A 20,267-nucleotide genomic window follows, 5' to 3' on the forward strand; every position below is an offset into this window, starting at 1 on the left:
GGCTGGCCCTGCCCGGTCCCCTCGGGAGGGCGGTTGTGGGAGGAGGGAACAGCCGTTCACCGGCTGCCGTGAGCCCGGGGACGGGAAACAGCCGAGCTGGGGGCTCAGCCCGGCCTGAGGGGCCTGAGGTGACCGAGGCGCCCGGGCTGAGGGGCCTGAGGTGACCGACGCACCCGGGCTGCGGGGGCTGAGGTGACTGAGGCGCCAGGCCCAACTCCGCAGCTTGTACCGAGATAAAAGTGCAATATTCATGAAGGAGCTCCAGGCCGTGACTCCTCATCTTTTTTTTTTATATATTTTTTTCCTATTTTTTGCTATTTTAAGCAACGCAGGGACTGAGAGCTCACAGGGCTGGGAGCAGAAGGAAGCGGACAGGTAGATCCACAAAATGGAGGTTTTTTTCCTCAGATAGTCTTCTAAGCCTTCCTGTAATATGACCATTTCTATTAAAACCCAGTCGTGCCCCTTTTCCTAAACTGCATTTAAAAATAACTGTTATATTTTTATAAAGGTGAATTGTGTGTGACCTGGGGTCTCTCTGAGCAGGGACTTCAGAGGGGCTGGGTTGAGGAAGGTGCGGCATGGTTGCTCCATTACCCCTGCAATGGGGAGAATTTGGGTCTGTGCCTCCAGGTCCCCTTCACCCCCATGACGGGGAGAACTTTGGGTCTGTGCCCCCAGGTCCCCTTCACCCCCATGACGGGGAGAACTTTGGGTCTGTGCCCCCAGGTCCCCTTCGCCCCCATGACGGGGAGAACTTTGGGTCTGTGCCCCCAGGTCCCCTTCGCCCCCATGATGAGGAGAACTTTGGGTCTGTGCCCCCAGGTCCCCTTCGCCCCCATGACGGGGAGAACTTTGGGTCCCTGCCCCAGGCCCACGCCTGTTCCTGCAGCGTTCACAGCCCCTGGTTTAACAGCCATTTACAACCTCCCTCCTCTCCTAGAGGAGGAGGTGTTAGGCTCTTTTATATTTAGTGCTGATAAGTACATGCAAATTCCAGTTAGAAGATGGGGCACGCATACTAACGGTATCCGACTGCCTGAAAGAGGAGAACCTCACCTCAAGAGTTGCGTTGGTGGGCTACCATTTTGTTGCTAGGGAGAGTTCAAAGCAAATGCATCAGTTGTTTTTATCTGATTAGTTCATAAATAAAGTCAGTATTTGCATGTGAAGTCAGTGATTTGCATGTGAAGAAAGAGATGCTTGTTCAGATCTGTGTTAAAAGGCTTCAGCTGGTCAAATGCTTATGGGACTTTTTAAGCATTTGCATTTTTTTTTTTTTTCATCAGAATTTGCAGTGTGTTGTAAAGGTGTTGAGGTCTTTTTTGCACTTGGGGTTTTTCTTAGCCGAGCTATCCATGGCTCCATACGCTTTAGCCAACATTCACAGATTTAGAAAGGCAACAGGCTGCTTTTGAAAATAACCATTGTGAACGTGTTTTACTGCACCGTTTCATACGTGTTCCACTTTGTGTGCATTTGAACATGACAGTTGTGCACACATGTATGCAGCGAAGCTCCTGGCTTGAAATCTTGGTTTTGTCAAGTAGTTAATTTTTTAAAAAGGCTTGGAGCATTCAGTTGCTTTCTGAAGGACGCATTGGTATCTCATCTTTTCTTGAACTTGTGCCTGCGTTTTGAGTAAAAGTCATTGATTTTTTGAAACCAGAAGTCTCAAGCTTGCATTTTACTACTTTCTTCTTAGATATACATTTTCTAAATGATTATTATGTGTTTTTGCTTTACAGAGGTTTTTAAGAAGAATCTGATGGTGAGAATAGGTTAAGAAGACTCAGGATGACGACAACAGTAGCGACAGATTATGACAATATCGAGATCCAACAGCAGTACAGCGATGTCAACAACCGCTGGGACGTCGACGACTGGGACAATGAGAACAGTTCTGCTCGGCTGTTTGAGCGATCCCGCATCAAGGCCCTGGCTGGTAAGTTCGCATTGCATGAGCGATGGTGCTCTGGTGCTGGATATATGCGGTAGTATTGTTTCAATTGTGTTTCTGTGTTTGGGCAATTACGTTGATTTCTAGATTTGGAAAAAAGCAGAGGGATAACAAAATTCTGCTTCAAAATCTCTTCATTTGGAGGTGTTTGAAACATCTCACTTGTTCCAAAATGGAGGAGTTTGGTAGGTGGAGAGAGTTGTCATTTAGTAAATAATGCTGGCACTACAAATTTCTACCAATACATTCAATCTTCTCCTGAATTACACTCTCATCAGCAGACAAATGAAATTGGATTTGGTCTTTTTTTTTTCGTCTTGAAAACATTTGATTATTGCATATTAAGGGCTGTACATTAACCAAATTTGTTTATGCAGCAAGGAGATTATGTCATGTCCCCTCAGCTCTGAGGCATTGCCCTGCAAAGCGATTTTTATGCGTTCTGTAAATGATTTCCCGACTCTTATGGTAGCATGCCCACATTCCTGACCTCTGGACAAAATGCCTCGCTGACATGGGACATACCGCGAGCGCGGAAAAGCAGCTCAAAATGTGCTGGGCTTTCTGCTAGTGAAATCTTGGTTACAAGGACAGTTTTGTAATGTGTTGAAGGAGGTTTATTAAATTAAGTGTGCTGAGACCAAGGTATCATGTGTTCCATTTGTGATTCCGATGAGAGCGAGTCGGGAGCGCAGGGCGCCCTTTCCCCTCTCGCTGCGGCTGGGGGGTGGATGAGATGCAGAACCCCGTTACCTGCAGGAACGGGGCAGGATCAGGTGTGGAGCCGAGCAGCAGGGAGATAAAGTAGTTCATGCAGGTGGGCAGAGAGCAGATCGGATAACCCTTACCGAGGGTGGTGATGGTGTTGACTTCATGGAGCTGCTGGCAGAAAGGATGTGTGCTAAATTTTGCTGTCTTTAGAAGACGTGTAATTACAGCGGATCTCATACAGTGTGCATTTGAGATTACAGCTGAAACGCCCGGCCTGGAACGGGGCTGTGCGAGGTGGGGTCACAGGCAATGCCTGTGGTGGTAGGTTGGTATAAACCAGCACAAGATGAGAAGGATCTTAACCTTTTTTTAATATTTTGATATATAGTTTGATCTTGTTTGAGGAAGAAACTGTATTTCTGTCACATCAGTGGTTGTAGGTTAAACTGCGTGCCTCGGGTGGGAAGTGCTTCTAGCACAAAGCTCATTAGCTGCATGTGGGTCCCAGATCCAGCCTTTACTGCAGCTGGCTGGTCCAGTTACTTTTATGGCAAGCAGAGCTCCCCACCTGAGTAATGAATAATAAACATGAAACTCTTATTTCAAGGAGAAGTAACGTAAGGAAAGTACTTGAATTATTTAGATAGCCTAAAACTAATACCAATGTCAAAGCAAGTAATTTTGCTCAAGATTCGGTTCAGAGCTGTATTTAAACATTTTCCCAGAGTAGAATGTATTTATATATTTTCTTAATAAGTATTACTGATTGTTATTTTAATTTGATACATTTCATACCTGTAATTCTCTGCTGTTAGTGTTGAGAATGCTGCGTGCTGCCAAAACCTGGCTTAGCGTACTGCACTGCTGCAGCACTGCTTGAAAGCCTAATCATGCTGCAGGGAGAGAGGAACGAAGAGAGGTTTCTATTGCAAATGAAAGGTTCTAGTTAAAGGCTGAGCCATGGTACTCCTGGCACTGCTCAATGCATGTTTCTGGGTACGCTGTCTGGTGGGTAATCTTCCTGTGCATGTCCCCCAAAAGGCCCTTGCAGGTTTTTAAGAGCTGCAGCCTGGAGCAGCAATAATCTCTGTCATTTGTGCTCTTTATATTGAGACACGCTCTTTCTGGAAAGGTGTGCTCTAGTTCAGCTGCTGTCACAGGGCCGGACACGATAATCGCTGTGTGGAAGCCTCTGGCTGATAGTGCACACAAAGCCACACTGGGTGACATCAGCAGGCTCTTCTGGGCTCTGAAACCCATCAATTTGACTGTCTGTTTGGCACTTTCTCCTGGGTGAATTTCACCGCTCTCTGAGCCGCAAGCAGGGCCCATGTTTACTGAGTAACACTCCAGTCTGATGTGGATGGGCATGAGCATCTTCCGCCATCTGCAAGACTGGCCATCTTCTGACAACAGCAGTTTTCTTCCCAGAGGTCCTAGATTGGTTGTGTCTAAAGACTGGATGTCCAGCTCTTTAGTATGCCTGCCTTTCATTAAAGTGACAAGATAAATCAAAATACTATCAACATCTTGCAGTTTATGAAATGCACTTCTGTCATTATCTCCTTGGCCTGGTATGAAAGGTTTCAAAACAAACAGGCACTGGTTCTTTATTCCCCATCTGTAAGATGCAGGGTGTTGCGTTCAGAAGTAGAACAGCCGTAGTGACTCATGGCTCAGTGTGAATCTTTGTGTTAGTGAAAACATCCTCTGTCCACATTCTTCAACAAGTTGTGAAATGCCTCTTCTGTGAAGCTTCCATCTTGTATCCATTGTAGTGTACTGTAATTTAAACGAAACTTCCTTTAAGGTAAAGAAAGGCAGAGAGTGAGCAGGCAAGAACAGAGTTCTGAGGCCAGAGTCTGATACTCTGTTCTAGAAAGAACCATAATGGCCCCATGCTCTGTCAGAGTACTGAAATATTTCAACAGCAAAGCAGCAGATGATGGGCAGAACAATCTGTGATCAGAACAATGTGTTGGAGAAAAGCTCAGTTAAAGCAGGAACGATATAATAATGTTGGAAAAACGCTACTGGCAGGCACAGCAGCTGATAACAGGTATTATTAAAGCGGTCTGTATACCCTGAAAACCAGAATGCGAGGGATTGGTTCAATTTTAAACAAATCATCTGGGAACTCAGCTTTCAATCAGGATTCAGATTTGAAGGGATATGCAACCAGATTGGTTGCTGTTCGTGTTGAGCTAACTCGCTCTGCAACTGATATGAGAAGAAGGTAACCGATCCCTACTTCGTAGAGTAAGCTATCCCGCTGTAGGAAATCAGCTTTCACCTGTCCTTGTTCTCTGTGGTTCTTCAGAAGGTCTTGCTGGAAGATCAGGTAATTCTACCTGCTCTGTAGAAGCCAAAAAGAGATCATGTTTGTGTGAAATTCTTCATTCCCAAATCCTCAAGTGTTGGATTTCGTCTCTCAAGGACCATTAGCTAACAAGATTTGCTGTGCAGCGCCTTGGTGCACAGAGTTCTTATAAAAACCTCAGGAGATAGTTCAGTTGTTCAGCAGAATTTTTCCCACTCGCTCTGGGACTGTGACATTCAGGTGTACCACGCTCGCCAGCTCGGATGCTATTTTCAGGTGGTACGAGAATTGTCACCTCCGAAACTTTCCGTTTCTTCAGTTAGCTAATACAATATTAAAAATGCTTGGCTAAAGTTACTCGCTTTTCTGCTCATTTGTATTTTGCCCTTTTGTCCTCTGCGTTCACCTGAGTGACCAGCAGGTCTGTGACTCAGCTGCCTGGCCCACGAATGAAAACAATTTTGAAGTTTACGAAATAACAGAGGCGTTATCTCCTCGGCGCAGGCAGGTGAAGCTGCGCGTTCCTGTCTCAGCTCCGCCTGAGGGACCGTGCGCAGCTCAGGACACTTGGTTGTGTTGCACGGATCTCACGGGGAATACAGGTGAGGAGACTGCATTCGTCGTGCAGCTTTCCTAGTTGTCACAAAGAGAAAACAGGCTTGGAATTCACGCCCATAACTTCAATTCTCCCGGAAGCAGAAGGGACAAATCATTGAAATTGTTACTGAGTTTATGCTGTTGAAAAGTGTTTCGTTTTAGAAAAGATGGAGAAAACTTGCAATGCGGAAGTGCTGGGGCTAGTTAGCCCTTTGAACCTTGATATTTAAGGCATTCCTGCCAGAGCTCCAGTGCAAAAAGTCAGCAGAACAACCCCCCAAAAAACCAAAAAGTAAGATCCTGCCTGTTGTACTCTTCAGGTATCACACACCTGCTTGTCCCTGCTCTCTAACATTTCTCTCATAGCAAAGTTGCTACTGTTTTACTCTGAGTAGACATTAAAGGTGGAAAAAATCTGCATGGTCAGAATGAAGTGTCAGGTCTCAAGTCAATAAAAAAGGACAAAATACAATTATTTAGAGGTTAAGAGAATAAATCTTCGGTTCATTGTCGGCTTTGAAAGAACATACTGAGAATAATCTGCAGTACATTTCATGAATATCCGGTACCTGAGCTATCTGGGACTTGAAAATCAGTGCACTAATTTTAATAACAGCAAGTGGCCTAGGAAAGAGAACTCAGCAGTATATCGGTGCTTGTAAATGAAGTTTGAAGGGCATGTGAATTATTCACTTGACACTAAATAGAAATAAAAACCTCACAGCAGCGAACCTGTGGATGCATCTCCTCAGCACTGGCACGGCAGTGCTGTTTGTTAGTCCGTGGTTTTGTTTAGCAGCCAAGGGCCTAATGCAGACTTAGGTAAGCCTGAAAGGGCTTATTTTGAAAAATCTTATTTTGCTCAGATAAGAGCTGATGGAATTATTGCAGCAAAAGCTTTTCCAAATATTGACCTCACCCAATGCTTTCCCTCTGAATTTTGCTCTGGAACGATTTCTCCACTGTAGTTTGTAAGCTGCAATACCTTACCAGAGTCTGTAGGAGGCTGGTTTGAAATGAGAAGTATAATTTGATGTGTTCTGTGTCATGCAGCCACGAAGGGAGGAAGCGTGGCAGTGGGGAAGCTGCTGTCCCCACGCGTGTCACCTGCGTGCTGGCTGTGACTGCTGATGAACACTGATCAGAAACCAAGAAAATCTTAGCCCATCTGTCACTGCCGATTAATGTATTAGCTTTTGAAGCTGCTGGTGGAAAACTGTTTCTAATAACGTAATTTGGTACAGAGGTAATTTGTATCTCATTCCTATTGTAATGTGATTTTTGGTATCAATTATACATAGTTTGGGGATTTGCGCGCTCTCTCTCCCCCTCTGTAGAATCAGAGTGCACACTGTGTGGAGGTGTAAGTGGGATTCTCTGCGGTCTCATCAGACCCCAGATCCATGGTCCCATGTAGCTTCCTGAGTACAGAACCGAGCTGCTGAAAAAAGCACCACGGAAGGGAACTGAGGAGTTTTCTGGAATCATGCGTGGTTGTGTTCTTCATGGGTAGTAGCTGTGATTACTTGGTAACAGTGATGCAGGAGAGCAATTGCGTCCTGGTGAATGACTGTAATCTGGCGCAGATTGCTTGGGCAGGACAAGCGGAGATGGAAAAATGGTTTTTTTGCTTCTTTGGGAAGGGAGCAGAATAGGAGCAGTTGCTGGCAGCCCCGCTCTGGAAAGTCTGACAGCTGCAGTCATTTTATGTCTGATTAAATTCTTTCAAGACTAAGCAATATTGAGTTGGACCCGTACACAGGAGCGCCCAGCATCCTGCCAGCAAATGGGCCTGTATTGATCCACCTTTAGATCTTGGAATTCCTGTGCATTAAGCTCCTGGACTGGAATACAGGTTCCATATCTGCTGCTCGTCGTTTCTTGTGGAGAACTCCAAACCCACACCAGTCCTTGGGCACAAAGGGCTGACTCTATGCTTGGAATGCAAGGCAGTAATTTAGCAAAATAAGGTACGAGAGAATTCTGTACTGTAGTTAAGTGATTAAATATAAAAAGACCATCTGTACCTAGGGGAAGAAGATGGGAAACTAATATACATGTGCTGACTCTGTGTGGGCGTGTGCCTGCGCATATCTGCTTTTAGGCTATTACCGATGAAATACCATGAGAGTAATCCTGAAAGCAGGTAAATAAATCTGCTCTTTCATACCAGGTATTAGACACAGTGGCACTGCACCGACTTCCATAGTGCGCTTCCTTCCTTGTGCTGATTAGAGGTGAGGACTGTGCCTTAACTCCCGGGCTGGCCCAGCACAGCCCTCTCCTGTCTGTTTTAGTTTTCATCATGCACTCATCACCATGGCACCAGGAACGGCTGAAAGCACCAGGGGACGTGCTTTTGGCTGCCAGCAGCGCCGAGATGAGCGAGATGCCGCATTGTGCATCAGCTGAAGCAGGGACAGGGAGAGGCAAAGGCAGGATTTGTGGAGGGGAGTGAGGCGCCCTGGTTGCACCGGCTGCTCAAGGCAAAGAAAAATACTGGGAGCTAAACCCTCCGTGCAGGTAGTGAGAGCTGAGCCAGGAGCAGTAGTGGAGCTGGGGTAAAATCACACTGCAGTTGGTGGTTTAGGAGGAGACCTACCAGCCAGATTGTCACTGGTATAAACTGGCGTCTCCCTTGGCTTCTGTGAGACCACGCTGCCTTACACCAGCTGGAACATGGCCCATCACGGGAAACCTGAAAAGACTATAATGTTCTTTGCTGTTGGAATCAATGTTTTGGGGATATTTAATTCAGAGAAACCATGGGACCCTTCATTGAAATGATGAGATTATTTTTAGGTATTTTGCTGAGTTGTCATAATGGAAAGGGTTTCTAATTTGTAGAAACTACATCCCAGTAGTGGCAATATTGTTTTTTTAAATTATGACTGTTATCAGGGCTAAGCTTGGCTGGGGATGCATTTCAAAGCCTATTCAGGAGCCTGTAATTTAAAAGAAGTCTTTCCACAAAAAATGCGTATGCAGAAGAGAATGTTCTCGTCTCATGTCTTCAGCATCTAACTAGCGATGTTACTCTATTTATTTCATTTATTCAGCCAAATCTGCAATGTGCCTTGCATTTTTCCTTCTATTTGTTGCTTGGATACTGCATGAAAGCACCCCCTGAAGTATAAATAATGTCTAGCAGAGCATACTGCAACGCGAAATTCAATACAGGATTAAAAAATGTTTGCTAATTTCTGTTAGCCTTGGAGCTCTTCTAATGGGGAGAGATTAGTGATGAAATCATTCTCTCGGATCAGAGCTTTGATTCTTATCTTGAGGTAATATCCTGGAGAGAGAAAGCCCGAGTGCCTGGAGATGAATTGCCTTGGAACCGGGCTGAGAGGCAGACAGGTAGAGATGTGAAGAAAATTCACTTCCAAGCTCCACTTTTCCAGTTTCTAGCATTAGTCCTGGCCGTTTGGGACTCTCCACGTGAGCCGTGCAAACACTACTGGTTTTTTTGCCAACCACTTTGTATGTGCATGTTCTATAATTATTTTAAGTTTTGCTTCCTTTCAATATTGCGAAGCCTTGAGGGTGGATGGGTGTCAGACGTGGACAGTATTTGTACACGTAAGTGTATGATACATTATTACATGTATTCTAAAATGAATAATGGAATAATAACTTCGCAAGTTTCAGTTAGTACTTGTCAATTGATCACTAAGGTTGTTTTGCAGAGATAGACAGTTCCCAAGTGCGGAAATTTGGAGGGTGAGTTTCAATGAAAGAAGGTTTTGAATATAATCAGAGAGATGTCTCCTTCATTTTGGCTTTAAAATGTGGCTTTCAACTTGTGTTTCTACATCTAGTGTGTTTAAAACCACAAAAACCCAAACCAACAAACAAAAACTTCCAGCATTTTTTTCCTAAGACTTCCTTCTCTTTCACTTCGCATGAACGACAGATCAGCGCAAGCCTGTGCTACCTTGGCTTTTCGGGAGCTTTGTTCCGTCGATGTAAGAGGATCTAAAATTCTGTAGGAAGCCAAATTAACTTCAGAGGTTTCTAATTTAGGGGCTTGAGCTCCTCCAGTTATGGAATTGGGAGAATCGAGAGCTAATGATGTATTCCTCTGAACCGACTGCGTGTGAACGTGGCTGGTCACAGTCAGGATGGATTTGGGAACATCACTGTAGTTTATGTGCTTTCTGTTCTAGCTGCGTGAAGCAAGGGAAATAATATAAATAAATACCCTGGCTTATGGAGATTTGTAAAGATCAGTGTGTTCTGCATCTTGTTCTCACCCAATTTCCACTTTTGCTCAGGAGTAGCAGGAGATTGAATTTTCATGGCTGAGTGATTATGGCGGAGCAGCAGTGCGTGTTCTGTGCTCGTGGTCAAACTGCAGAGAAGGAGAAAGCAGTGCAAAAGGAAGGAGAGAAAAAGAGGGTGGGAACATTTTGCTTTCTTTTTCCTACGTATAAACATAGATACAATTCAGATAGAGGAGGAAAGGAGGGAGAGGCAATGAATGTAGTTCCAGCTTCTGAAAAAGTACATTAAAACCCATTAAAAAAAAAAAAATTCTGGATGGAGATGCAGAAGCGTTTTCATGCTAGAATCTCACAGAAAGGGGGTGTGTTAGGTACGTTACCTGTGCATCATGCTTGATTTTTAATAGACTTTTCATGCAAGCTGGGGAGCAAACCAAGTGCATTTCATGGGCCACAACCAAAACCTGAGAGCATTAGAGGTTTTTGGGGACGGTTTCTGTGCTGTGCCGAGTCCAGAGAGCGTGGGAAGTGGCGCAGTTCAGAAGAGCCCATTAGGACTGGAGTACAAAGCAGCACAACCAGCCGTGGCTCCCGTAGCTGTTTCTGCGGGCTCTCCTGGCAGGCGTTCGCTGCTGCAGTTAGCAGGGACACGCTGTTACAAAAGTCATGTCAACTTTCCTGTTAATCTGGGACTTGTGCAAACTGAAACCCGAAACTAGGTGGAACTGACCCAGTTTCAGTAATAAATTGATATTCTGACCTGGTTTGTGAGAAGATTCCCAAAGGTTTCGTGCTGCTTTGGTGTCAGACGTCACAACCTACAGGTTCACCTGGAGCCCAGAGCTGGTTTGTGCCCCAGACTCGGTGCAGAATTGCTGGAAGGGCAGCCTGGACATGGCAAAAGGAGAACAGACCCTTTTGTAATACAAATACTTGTCTCTTGCTTTTTAATCAGCCCCTTTTCCATATGTTTTGATTGTGTTGGCTCTCCTGAGCCCAGAAAATACACGTGGATGGGACCTGGAGGACCAAATGCCTTGGTGTTTGCCAGTGACCTAAAATCCCCTTTAAACAGAAAGACTGAAATACTCTCTGAAATAGAAATCTTGCTTAACAGCATATCTCTTGTTTTGTTTGTATTTATTTCCCCTTCTTCTGAGACAGTTGCAAAGTATTGCAGGAAATGGTGGGTTTATAAGGCGAATGGTTGCGTTCCCACTAATACCTGCAGGAGAGGTAATTAAGTTGGCACACTAATTCCTGCTCAGTGTGTGGGCTGCTTCTGTCTGTGTTCCAGCATCTTAGATATAAACTAGAGGGAAAACAGCTAACTCTTCAGGATTCATTTGATGTAGATTGTCAAACATGATAAAACCCCCTATTTCCGATTACATTCTAGAACAATCTGCAACCAACCCCATCTTTCCTTACTCTGCGTATATAGGAGAGGTTCTGGTTTTGCTGTGTAGATGGAGGTGTCAGCAGAGAAGTCAAGACAGACGAAGGTGAATTGTGAGTTTTCAGTTCTTAGCTGGGGTGCAGAGGGGATGTGTAAGAACTTTACTCTCAGGACAAGAGCAAATGTTACGTGATTTTTTTTGTGTGTGTGGCATTTTAGATTAATAAATCATCCTTTTTATCTTGTAATTTTTTTTTAGTTAGTCACCAACTGGAAAATTTACAAGAGCAAATGCGAGTAAAGAGGAAAGACAAGGGTGATGATTAACCAGATTCGTAATTATTGAAAGCTCTGGTGTGCATTCTGCTTCCCATTAGGAAGATAATTGTCTTTTGTGGAGTTGTAAAATCGCATGTTTCTTTCAGAACGCAACAGTGCAACTCATGTATTTGTTTTACGGTACCCCGGCAACATTTTGTGGGTTGCTTTCTTGGGTTTTTGCATATGCATAAAGTGATGAATCCATGTCAAGTGTGGGCCTGTTTCGGCCATCAAGCCTGCCCTGCGTACTGTCTTCATTGTTGACCCAGGAAAACCAGGCAATGTTGATGGAGTTTATTGGTGGAACATAGTGTAGATTGATGGGTGGATGAGGTCGGCAGGGAATTTATAGCTCTTCCAAATTTCGTGAGGCTGTGCGGGTAATATTAACACTGCACACTTAACCGGTTATTTTCTGCAAAAGTTATGAACTGGATCCTTGGCCAGGAATTTCTTAGAGTGGTTTTTGTCTATCCTGATTTTGAAAAGATGCTAAGATTTTTTCTTAACGGTTTTCTTCTAGGTGAGAAATTGATAGTTTTGTTCAATCTTAGAAACATTGACGATTAGAGACTTGGGTGATAATTTTCCTTAGGACCAGTAGATTTTTCTCTGTGTTAGGTGCCCATTCACTTCAGCGGCAATTTTCAGAACCACCTTTTGTGTTCTGGTGGCAGCACCTGCTTCCAGATGTTGCTTGTACATTCATAATATTAGTGTGGTCAACCTCTTGTTCTGCTTGAGGCCTTGCAAAGCTCTAATCACATCAACTAAGTCACACTTTGCCTTATGGCAAAGTAGATGATCATTAGTGCTTTTATTTGCTCTCAACAAATACACAAAAATGCAAGCCATCGTTACCAGTTGAGTACTACGGGAGAAGCACCATTCAAAAAGTGTGAGCAAAAATTATTTTGTAGATATGGGAGAAAAATGAGAACAAAATTTAGATGGGAAAAAGCCAACAAACTCCTTCCCTCCCTGATATATTAAATGTAATATGTGATTTTTCCCTTATTTTTCTCCAGCGCTGTAATCAGTGATGAATTACACCATGGACAGTTTCAAGCTGTGTTGATTCGATAAGCTGCTCTTGGACCAGTGCTCAAAAGTTATCTTATCTATGGCTTTAAAGCATTAATTCCCCTCCATAACATATTATCTAATTAGTATTGTCAAGGGGTTAGTCAGTTAAAGAGAAACAGAGAAAATGAGTAGATACCAGGTATAAAGAAGGGCAAATGTGAGGATCTTGTGATTGACTCAATGCATTGGCCCATCGTGGCAGTAACCAGGTCTCGGGTTGATTAATTTGGATTCAACAGCGATAAAACCTCAAATTCCAGCTTTTGTTCAGAATTTCTTGGGAATCCTAAGCTTAGCAGATTCACTTGTCCCGTTGGGGACAATCTGGTATTAATGTTTTATGACAGGGTGGCGAAAGCCACTCCATGTTTTATATGAATCGAAGCCAAATGATTATTTTTAGTTGTTAATGTTTTGCTTTTGTAATATTTTGCTTTTAAATATTTTTAATAATGGCCACGTGCATCAGTGTGTCGCCTGCCAAAGGTGCTGGGAAACCTTTCAGCTGGGGAAAAGTTCCTGGCTCCTGATGTACGTCTTTCACGGTGTTAAAAGTGCTTCAGCTCTCCCGTCAGTCGCTTGGACTTTAGTTTTACCTTGTGAGCTCACATAGCAACACCTGTTTGCTGAAGGTGGGACAGAAACGAGCTGATACGCCTGCAGGTAGGGCCTGGCTGCCTGCCCGCTCTCCCGGGGAAGGGCTTCGTTTAATTATAACATAGGTCAGGCCTCGCAAAAGCTGCTGTTGGTGGAAAGCTGCAGGAAGGAGTTTTGTGGCGGAAATAAGCCTGTACTTGTGTGCTGGGTAAAATGCACTCCGTGAGTTTGTATTTGTATATTAACGGCTCAGTTTACCGAGCTGTTTCCCTGTAAATTTTGTAGCCTTTTGTATTTTTGTGTTGTCCTTCTTCCAGCCCAGCCTGGAGAGCCCCTGGCCACAGAGATTATGGGAGGAAGGTTGAGCAGGAACAGGGGCCTCGCATTGTTGTCTGCAGAGCAGCATCCTGCCCGCCGCAGCCAGCCCGCAGGTGCTTCCTCAGGCCCCCCTTTCGCCTGCAAATGCACTTTCGGGGCACAAACCTGCGGAACCCAGATCCCCCCGGGCAGGGGACAATCACTTTCTTCCCTGGCTTTGTAAAGTCAGCCTTGAGCAGCTGGGTAGGCCTTAGTGCCACAAGTGTAGGCAGTGCTGGAAAGATTGAAAGGCAACTTCCGAAAATTAGGCTCTGCTTGAGGTCTGCTGTAGTACCAGAAGTCTTGTGTAAATATGGCTGTATTGGTACAAAGGGCTTTGCTGAAATATACTAGTAAAAGCCCTTCTGTATCAATATAATAAGCAACTCGGGGCTAGGGCTGTGTTGTTGTTTTATTTAAACCAGTCTACTTAAAAGCCATAAATATTTTAAGTATATTTATGGCTTTGCAAGCGATGTGCCAGGTGTTTTCAACAGTCCACGTGTTTTTGGAAAGCCCATCTTCGGTTGGGAAGTGTTGGCTTCCATCACTTCTCCCTGAATTAGCAGTGGTCGCGGTTGGACTTCTTGCACGCTGGTTCCTCGGTGTGTTGGTGATGGCTGGTTGAATTTCCACCTTCTGCCGAGCAGGAGCTGGGGCTGGACTGAGCTGCTCCCACAGAAAGTGTCCTCACATAAATTACTATATGACTAAAAACTTGTGAAACAACAGTATCAAAACAAAGGCAACATTTTGAAATGTTTAATGAGGGGACAGAGTGGGAGGAGAAGAGAACATTGATTCCATCAGAAAGGAATTTGAAAATGCAGGAAAAGAAAAAGAGAACACATTTGTGTGAACATTCTCAGCAGTTTTAAAAATGAATAGGCAAATGCTGTATACTGAGAATATGAATGTGGAGTTGACCTTTTCATTGCAGTTATGAAGAAGCGAGGGGTAGAAGCTGAGGGAAAACTGACCTCCTGTGTCTAATCCCACCTGCAGGAGCTGGCTGCTCCAGAATACACTGCTGCTGTGCGCACTGGTGTTACACAGGTACTGAGGGAAGGCATCCTCTTTCCCTCCCTGCCCTCCCCCTCCAGCGCACAGCCCAGACGAGCAGTAATCTCGCAGTAATACCCAGCATGCTGATAAACGGACAAGGAGACGCATACACAGGGCACGTCAAAATCCTCAATACCGACAAGCAGCGTAAAACAAAGCGACAGGCGTTGGCTGTTTAAAGAAGCTTTTCACAAAGCTTTCGTTTGTTCTCAGCGTGCTGGAGCGTACATCTTTCTGCGTCCCCTCCTCGCCTGTTGCTAAATACTGAATGAGCGCTTCTGTGTGCGTGTTACTTTTTCAAGCGAACAGTCTTGCAGATAAATAAAGAAAAGTGCCCTCCTTTTCATGTGATAGTAATCTGAGACTTTTCCGTTACATGAGGCTCTTAACAAAAGATTGTAATTCCAGCAGCTCCGCTCAGGAAGATACCACCGGCCGGCGCGGCCGTGGCGGCGCGTTGGGAGCGGAGGGCCGGGGACCCCGCTCCACCTCGCTGCCCGGGGCTCGGGGCGGCCGCGCTGCACCCGCCGGAAGAACTCACTGCAGCTTTGCATGAGCCGTCCTGCTCTTCCCCTGCTCCGCCGCCCCTTCGCCCTTGGTACAGCCTTCGCTTCCTCCACCGGGCTGTATGGTAATCGAGTGACATCAGCCCGCGCCCGGGCGGCTGCTGGTTATATTACAAACCAGCAGAAAGGTCTGAGGTGTGCGCGGCTCCTGGAAGCGCTGGCAAGGACGGCAGTGCGTGGCTCCATGCTGCTTTTGCTTTGGGCTGAATTGCAGGCTTGCTTTTACTTGATTTACTTTTGCCGGAGCCAGGCAAGCATTTGAAAGCAGATTCGAGCACTTGAGAGTTGCCTGTAGTGGAGCGGGGGGAAAGAATCCAACCCTCATGGTGCCTGAAGTTTGAATCTGTTACAGACAACTCACCGCCAACCTGCACTCCTGGATTTTGAACCGAAGCTGTTATTTACTTAGGGCTCAGCGAGAGCATTTTCTCTAGGGACCGAAGCCAAACTACCGAGGCAGCTGGGATTTACTTGGATGTATGGTAGAGAAACCTGTGGTTCCTTTATGCTGCAGTTCATCCTATCCCTGTGTTACCTGTAAATGGAATTACAAAAATCCACCAGTATGCCCGGGCCCTTGTCCCCAGGATACGCAGCTCAGGTGCCGTACAACTACAATCAGTTAGAAGGAAGATTCAAGCAGTTGCAAGGTAAGGCTGTGCTGTTTTTTAGTAGGTGTTGCTATGGTATGATTCCTGTAAACATGTTAGTCTGGGCTTGTTCTCATTGCATCAAGGTGTTAATGAGGCCAAACGTGGTGCTGTGGGAAAAAGCTTTGTGTTCTTTTCAGAGATACCGTGGGGCTTTTATCCCTCTGAAGGTGTCCTCAGCCTGGCGCAGGGTTAACATGCGTGTCCAGCCTCTGAGCCGCTCTGCATTACAGATGAGGACTAGCCCCGACTAAGTGGCTTAGAACAATAAGGGGGAGAGTGAGGAAGTGGTCTTTCCACTTATTTTTTTCCTTAAGTAAAATACAGGCGTAACTCTGGCAATTAATCACAAACTCCCAGGTCCGTTCGGGTGCAGTTCGCAGTGCGGGAGCCCTCTGTAACTCCCTGCGTACCGCCTGTAAAGGCGGGTGGCTTAACTTCTTCAAATGAAGAACCGTTGCATAATTTCCAAACAAATTAGTTTGCTCATGTTGTAGAAGATCTCCGAGAAGGCATTAGTGTGTTTTAAAATTCCCGGTTTTCTTCATTTTGAATTGCTTGACTTTTGGACAGGGAGGATATCCTTTAATATCTTCCCATGCGATTCTGTGTGTGAGAACACAGCCGTTTCTTTGGGGGAATGGCCGTGTGCTCTCTGGAGGGGAGGCCTGTGACCTGTGCTGCAAACCAGGCGGTTATTGCTGTGGTTACTGAGAGTGCTCAGCACCTCTGTGCTCAGACAGGGTAAACCGAGCCCTGCTGTTCCCTGCGGAAGGCACAGCCCAGCGATGAATGAACTCTAGCATTGCCTTTTCAAAAGAAAAAAGAATTCTTAACCAAAACCAAACCTCCTCCTCCTCTTCATCCACGTGACTGCGTAAATAATCCCAGAGCAGCCTGAGTACGGTGAAGTTCAGCCCTTGTGTGCGTGTTTCTTATTTTACTCTGGTCTGTGCCACAAGTGTGGTCCTGTGGTTCCTGTCAGGGAGGAAGAGCCTGGTTAGTGCAAAAAATGTTCCTATTTGCTGGCTGAAGGAGGGAGGGAGAAAAAAATCTTTCATTCATAGTACTTTGTTTATCTTGTAAACTGGCTCCCAGTAATGGCTGCGTCCTGGATGTAATAAGATAAAGTGACAGCATCTTAAACACTGGGAACACAGGCATTCCTCAGGCGAGGCATGGACAATCCGGGCTCCGACCTCGCACCCGAGGGAGCACGTTAGAGGCTTTATCTTGGACATCTGTCAGATCTTAGGCTGCGGTACTTGCTTTAGAAAGAAGGAGGTAAGTTTGTGGCGCGGGAAAATAATGCTGGCTTGCGCCTCTTTCGTTACTGGTTAAGTCAGCAGTCTAAAGAAGGCAGATGTTATCATTTTCAGGGTCACTGCTTCAGGAATCCATTATCTGTGTGTTTACATCACGTTGAAAGAGGAAAGCAGACCACAGCGTTGAAAGCACAGAAAGTGAGTTTTCCCTTCAGTGGAATGCACTGTGTTGACTTCTAAAAAAACCTGCAATGCTCTCCCTAAGTGTAGTGCAATTTCCTCTAACAAAAGAGATAAAATGCAGTGACTTCTGCAAGCGTGAGGAGGCTCTTTGCAGTAGCCCATTTTTAGCTGTTTATTCACATTGCAGAGAGGGCAGACAGGCTTGAAAAATAGTGCTGCAAATGATCTTGTTCAGGGTGGAGCTTAGGTACAGGAAATGTTTGAAATTATGCACTAGATACTCCATGAAATGCTAAGTAACCCTACAAAATACTGTGTGCTGTGAAGGGAGTGGCTTAACTCTGCTGACACAGAAGGCGTCTTTCCTTGGATTAATGGCTCTTTGTCTGAAGAATATCTAAAAGCCATTAATTCACCATTTGAGGTGACTCTTATCCTCTTGCTAGAAGGCTCTGGTGAACGCACTGCGTCTTGCTTGGTGCATCCAGACTCGGGCCCAGCAGGGATGAGCTGAATATATGTAATATTTTGACATTACAAATTTATCACCGGTTTTTCCCTTTTCATTGTGGAGGTGTACAAAGAAGTAAGAGCAGAGATGTTTCAAACGTTCTTCAGTCTGTGCTAAAAAGTACCACTGAGGCTTTCCTACCTTTCTGGTTTTGTGTTTTCCTCCTTGATAGCCGTGTTTCAGTGCTCCTGCCCTGGGCAGGATGGTTCCCTACAGCAGCACCTGGGTGGGCACCACACAGCCTCCACTCCTGTTTTTCCCACACTGAGTTTGCCCCTCATTTTTTACAGTTCCTAGAGTTTTCATGTGAATCCACAGCTTTGCACTAGATTATAGCATAACACTGTGCAGATTTAGTGAAGGTCGTGAGTTTTCTTGAAATCATAAGCGATCACCTGAGCACACCTACATTCCACCTCTTCTAAATGCCGTGAAGTGACGGGTGTAAGGAAACTCTGTTGTTCAACTTGATGATGGTGGCGTGTTTAAAGCAGATTTTCCAGCCCTGTCCCCCTGGGTTGTGAAGCTGGTGCGAATTGTGGGGCTCCATGTGCACCTGGGCAGGGTCACCTTGCAGGAGATTCCAGCTCCCCTTTGCCTGGAGGGGCTGCAGGGGAGCAGCGTGAGGCAGAAGGCGCTGCTGCACTGAATCGAGCCTGGCTGCTGGCAAAAGAAGCCCTGAAGTCTGTTCATGATAATCGAGAAGTTGAGCTTGCTCAGTCCTTGTGCTGGTGAGGATGTCAGCAAAATGCTTTAGCAAGCTCTGTTTCCTTTATTTCTACTAAGTTCTTATTCTTGTTAGTTTGCCCAGTCCTGGAATGATAAGTGAGAGATAGTATCAGTTGTTGCTCTCACATGAGAGCTAGGGGTGGAGTTCTGGCTCTCATGGCCACTTGTGCAGTAGGAAGGGATGGTGTTTTGGGGATGGAGTAACTCTCTGCCAGTGAGGACAGGACCCCAAAACCTGTTTGTGGAAAATGCATCATGCAGGGTACATCAGCAGAGAAAATTTGTCCTGCTCAGTTGAGGAATTAAATGAAAAGCAAACAAAGTTAGTTGTAATTACTAACCAAGGCTGTCACCTGTGCTGCATTAGCGAGGCTGGATCCTGGGGATCGGTTTGGTGGGAAGAGGTTAACGCGAGGCAGGAATTTGGAAGTGGATCCCTGCAGCTGTATCACCCTCCTCAGCGAAGGGGAGTCTCAGTGCCACAGGGCAGCCCTCGCCAGCCGGAGAGGAGAGGCGGCTGTTCTGTCAGCCCGGCTTCCCCCGCTGAACAGGACAGCGTGGTGCTTGGTAACATCGCTGGCGTTTCATTGCGCGGTGACTTTATCAGCTCCCGCAGCGTAATTGCCAAGTTGGGTCTCAGCTCTAAGGCTGTGCCCTAGGTGTGAAATTTCCAGGGGTAATTCCAAATGTAAAATCCTGGGGGATGGGGTGAGCTAGATGTGTGCTCCTGATAAATCCCCAGCTTTCAAAGGAGCTCTGATGGGTGGGACTTCTCCAGCTTGTTTATTTTTTTCATGTTGCATTTCAGATTAGAAACTGTTCATGTTTAGTGTGTTTTTGCCTGACTGGAAGTGCTTTGAGCCATGTTAGAAATACAGCGTGTTTCAAAAAGATGGACCCAATTTCAAAGCATAGTGATTTCAAATTGAAACACCCTGTAGTATGGTTTGAAAAACTTGACACGCCATGCAGTGGCCAGTGGCAGAAGCCTGTAGGAAAGGTGAGCTGTCTCTCCCGTCAGAGGTGTTTTAAGTCAGCTTTAGATCAACTCTAAACTCTGTTTCATGGGGATGAAAGACTGGCTGTGGCTACACAGCTCTGCATGCACCAGGAAGCAAAATGCGAGAGTATCTTGGGTGTCTGGGGCAGACCCCTTGCTCTGCAATCGGGATTGCTCCTCGGCTCTGCAATCCTTTGATCTGCAATGACCCGAGCAGGTTTGGTCCGGGTTCCAGTTTGGCATACAAAGGGACACGCAGTTTCTATTTTCAAGTGGCCACTGATAATCAGCTTTGATAATATGGGGGTCCGTATGCATAGATGGGGAGATCTGCTCTACCCAGGAGCCTCTGAACTGCTGTGGGTGCCCTTTGAAAAGCCATTTTGCACACCTGCCTTCCTCCTTGCAAGATTTACCTTCTGAAGGATTTGGGTCTCTTGCGAGCAGTGACCTGCATAGCCACGGGCAGTGATTAGTGAACCGAAGGGCATCCTACTTTGTCTACCAAATTGGTCCCTGGCATTTCTTGTCATGTTAATTTCTGTTAAAGGTAATATGCGGGGAAGCCTGAATTTCATTCCAGATGAAATGTGCCTGCTTTACATGGATTTATTTTGTTTTCCACCCTCTCAGATCCACTGAAGTTGCAAACATATTCACATTCCTGTGACAGTTTTTGCTTGATTTTCTGCTGTGTGCTGCTGCTCCAGAGCCCACGTGTGTC

At 45.6% G+C, this 20,267-nt stretch overlaps 1 protein-coding gene across 4 annotated transcripts in view; it reads left to right on the plus strand.

Moving 5' to 3' along the window:
* SPTBN1 (spectrin beta, non-erythrocytic 1) overlaps positions 1 to 20,267 on the plus strand; it is a 108,984-nt gene that overhangs the window by 27,875 nt on the left and 60,842 nt on the right. For 3 of the 4 annotated variants that reach the window (XM_065833463.2, XM_065833462.2, XM_065833464.2), the window contains exon 2: positions 1,749 to 1,945. In XM_065833463.2, coding sequence (XP_065689535.1) covers positions 1,798 to 1,945 — 148 coding nt within the window. In that variant the 5' untranslated portion in view covers positions 1,749 to 1,797. Of the gene's footprint in view, positions 1 to 1,748; positions 1,946 to 15,328; positions 15,856 to 20,267 lie in introns of those variants that run through there. The other variant, XM_065833465.2, reaches the window with a different exon arrangement.

The sequence above is a fragment of the Patagioenas fasciata genome, chromosome 3 (assembly GCF_037038585.1).
Source record: "Patagioenas fasciata isolate bPatFas1 chromosome 3, bPatFas1.hap1, whole genome shotgun sequence".
In the NCBI taxonomy this organism is placed as follows: Eukaryota; Metazoa; Chordata; class Aves; order Columbiformes; family Columbidae; genus Patagioenas; species Patagioenas fasciata.